Source organism: Fukomys damarensis, unplaced genomic scaffold (genome assembly GCF_012274545.1).
Source record: "Fukomys damarensis isolate Sample0158 unplaced genomic scaffold, DMR_v1.0_HiC HiC_scaffold_25, whole genome shotgun sequence".
Classification (NCBI taxonomy): domain Eukaryota; kingdom Metazoa; phylum Chordata; class Mammalia; order Rodentia; family Bathyergidae; genus Fukomys; species Fukomys damarensis.
In genome coordinates this window covers 16,898,075-16,901,202 of record NW_022900937.1, presented here as the reverse complement: position 1 = coordinate 16,901,202, position 3,128 = coordinate 16,898,075, and the positions used below count along the sequence as shown (strand labels likewise).

Here is a 3,128-nt window from a genome sequence, read left to right as displayed (position 1 = left end):
CGGAAACCCAGGCTCAGAGGTCACACCTCTGCCCAAGTTTCTCACCTGAGCAGTTAGGGCTAAAACCAACTCCGACTTAAAAGCTCCCCACTTTCCAGCTCCTCCTGCTGCCCCATCTGTCTGGTTTGTGGGCCCCAGGTCTTGGGCTTCCTGGGTGTGCGCGCCCCCTGCACACCCACCCTTGCTCCTCCGCTCCCCTCCCCAGGTGCACAGCGTGCTCCGGTTTTCTGGGACACAATCTCCAAACGAGCTATTTGTAAAAGAATGCATTTATAAATCAGACCTCGAAGAACCATATTTAATTTTTAAAACATAATCTTGTTTACTGAAAGTCCGAGGTAAGCGGCAGCACGTACTGCTCTGCCTCACCCCCCCCATTGTTTTTCCCCATTCCGGGTTGGTGTTTTTCTGACTCCTCCGCCCCAATTCATTTCTGTCAACATCATCATGACCTCCCTTATATATGGAATCCCTCATCAGTCCTTTTGTTTTTTGTATTCTTCCCCCCACACATACACACACGCCTGTATCCACAGCCCTTGACACACCTTTTCGCACCAAGTGCTCTGGGCATTCCCTCTGCACCTTGCTGTTTCCCATACACCACATGCATGTCTTACTAGTGATTCACTTGACTGCACCTTAACTTTCTTTTAGTGCCTTGATGCATAATTCTTTTCTCCTAAGTCTTCAGTATCCGCATGCAGTACCATTTAATAAATAATCGTAGAGCCCCTGCAGTGAAGCTGTAGCTCAGTGGCAGAGAGGGAGACTGTCCTGGGTTTGATCTCCAGCACAATGAATGTACAGCTCCTGGGCACTGGCACACTGCAGCGGGTGAGAAGAATGAGGCATGCTAAAAGTACTACCATATAGAAGGATGCCTATGGTATGTACCTTTGTCTTTAAAGTATTTGTGGCTAGTGGTATAGCTAGAGAGCATGCTCAAGGCCCTGGGTCCAAGTCCCCATTACTGCAGAAAACAAGTCAGTGTTACTTTAATAACATAAGGTTGTATTACAAAATGTCATTGATTCAAAAGATATGCAGTAAAAAGTTTTCTTACAGCGCTGGCTTCTATTTCCCATTTTTCTCTCCAGAGTCAGGCATTGATTTCAGTTTCTTATTCTTCTAGAAATGTTCAAGCATATGGTAGTTAGTTCATTTTTAGAAGTCTCCTATCATGACATACTGTTGTTAAGAGGAAAGAACCAGCTGGAGATTTAGCTCCTTGCCTGCCTCTAAAGCACAAGGTCCTGAGTTTGATCCTGGTACCAAAAATACCAAACAAACAAACAAAAAAAAAAAAAAAGGAAAGAACCAAAACATATGCAGAAGCATATGTGTAATATCCCAATTGTGTAAAGTAACTGCTTTATATATTTCTGTATGCATTTCTTTAAATTTAAGTAAAGCTAGATGTGTTGGGACACAGATTAAAATGCTAGTGATTTAGGAGGCTGAGGCAGTAGGGTTAGCTAATGAACAATTTAGCGAGACTCAATCATAGTAAAAAGGCACTGAGGGTATCGTGTACTGGTAGAGTGCTTTCAAGCATTCATGGGGCCCTAGGCTCAAGCCTCAGTGCTACTGGGGAATGGTGGCAGGGTGCGGGGGAGAATTAAATAAAAATATAAAAAGTCAGTTTCTCAGTTGGCACAGGTTTTAGTAATTTAACACTAAATGCTCCATGAGTTTAAGCTGTAAAAATGTCCTAACACAGAACTGGGGATCATGCCTGCCTCTCATCCTGAGTTTGATCCCTAGTAAAAAAAAAAAAAGTCCTAACAGTGATATACTTTTCTTCCAATCTCTCTAATTTAGGGAAAACAAAGAGGAAAAGTTAATTGAAAAGCTGGAGGTGGTCACAGTGCCCTCGCCATCGACAAAAGGAGTGCCAGTGAAGCAGTACGCTGTGCAGTGTCAGCTTCCGGTGTACGAGTGGCCTGATGTGGGCTCTGGAGAATATGATGTAGGAGTGGTGGCTTCATTTGGCCGGCTTTTGAGTGAGGCTCTTATTCTTAAATTCCCCTAGTAAGTTTTATTTGTAAGGAAATCCAGTAGAGAGACCTTGGTCTTTATGAATAGAATAAAATGCCATAATTTGAACTCAAGTATGCTTGCATTATTCTTTTAAAATCAAGGGCAGGGTTTTTGGCTTAAGAATGCCATGCATGCCTCATAAGCGCAAGGTCCTGAGTTTGACTCCTGGTACTGGAAAAAAAAAATTGCCAGGCATGATGGTGTACGTCTGTAATCTGAGCACTCAAGAGGCTGAGACAGGAGGATTGCTGTGAGTTCGAGGCCAGCCTGGGCTACATAGTGAGACCCTATCTCAAAAAAAAACAAAAAAACAAAAACAAAAACAACTCTCAATGGACTTTTACCCACCCTTGTTTAAATTCCATATCCATGTGCTGACCGCTCCCAGACTGTCTCTCCTGCTCAGCCCTGCCCTCACTTCAAGTCCCTAGTACCAAGCCCCCCCATAGCCCAGCTTTCATGTCCAGTAGGCACCTTACATTCAAGGTTCCCAAAGTCTTTGTCTCAATAAATGGCAACTCCCCTGGTTCCTGCCGCTCCAGCCACACCGGTCTCCTTGTGCCTTGCGTTCAGTTTGCTGAGCATTTACCTTCCCTAAGAGCTGTATATTGATTTTCCTGCTGCCTAGAAACCTTCTCCATAGCTGTTGTGTGCCACACAGTGATGTTTCAGTTAACAACAGACTGCGTATCTGTCGGTGGTTCTGTAAGATTACGTGGGGCATCATAGCCGTCTTAGTTTGTATAAGTGCACACACTGATCCTCGCACAACAGAATCACCTTGCCATGTGTGTCCCCTTTGTTAAGCAACTCATGACTGTCCGTGTTGCTTAGTCTCTTACTCCTCAGGTCTTTGCTCATTTTCTTAATGATAAACAACAGACTGCGTATCTGTCGGTGGTTCTGTAAGATTACGTGGGGCATCATAGCCGTCTTAGTTTGTATAAGTGCACACACTGATCCTCGCACAACAGAATCACCTTGCCATGTGTGTCCCCTTTGTTAAGCAACTCATGACTGTCCGTGTTGCTTAGTCTCTTACTCCTCAGGTCTTTGCTCATTTTCTTAATGATAAAAGCGCTTCT

General features: G+C 44.2%; 1 protein-coding gene across 1 annotated transcript in view; it reads left to right on the top strand.

The window, feature by feature from the left end:
• Mtfmt (mitochondrial methionyl-tRNA formyltransferase) overlaps positions 1 to 3,128 on the top strand; it is a 15,437-nt gene that overhangs the window by 608 nt on the left and 11,701 nt on the right. Inside the window, exons 2-3 of the mRNA XM_033756055.1 lie at positions 1,821 to 2,034; positions 2,705 to 2,748. Coding sequence (XP_033611946.1) covers positions 1,821 to 2,034; positions 2,705 to 2,748 — 258 coding nt within the window. The remainder of the gene's footprint in view (positions 1 to 1,820; positions 2,035 to 2,704; positions 2,749 to 3,128) is intronic.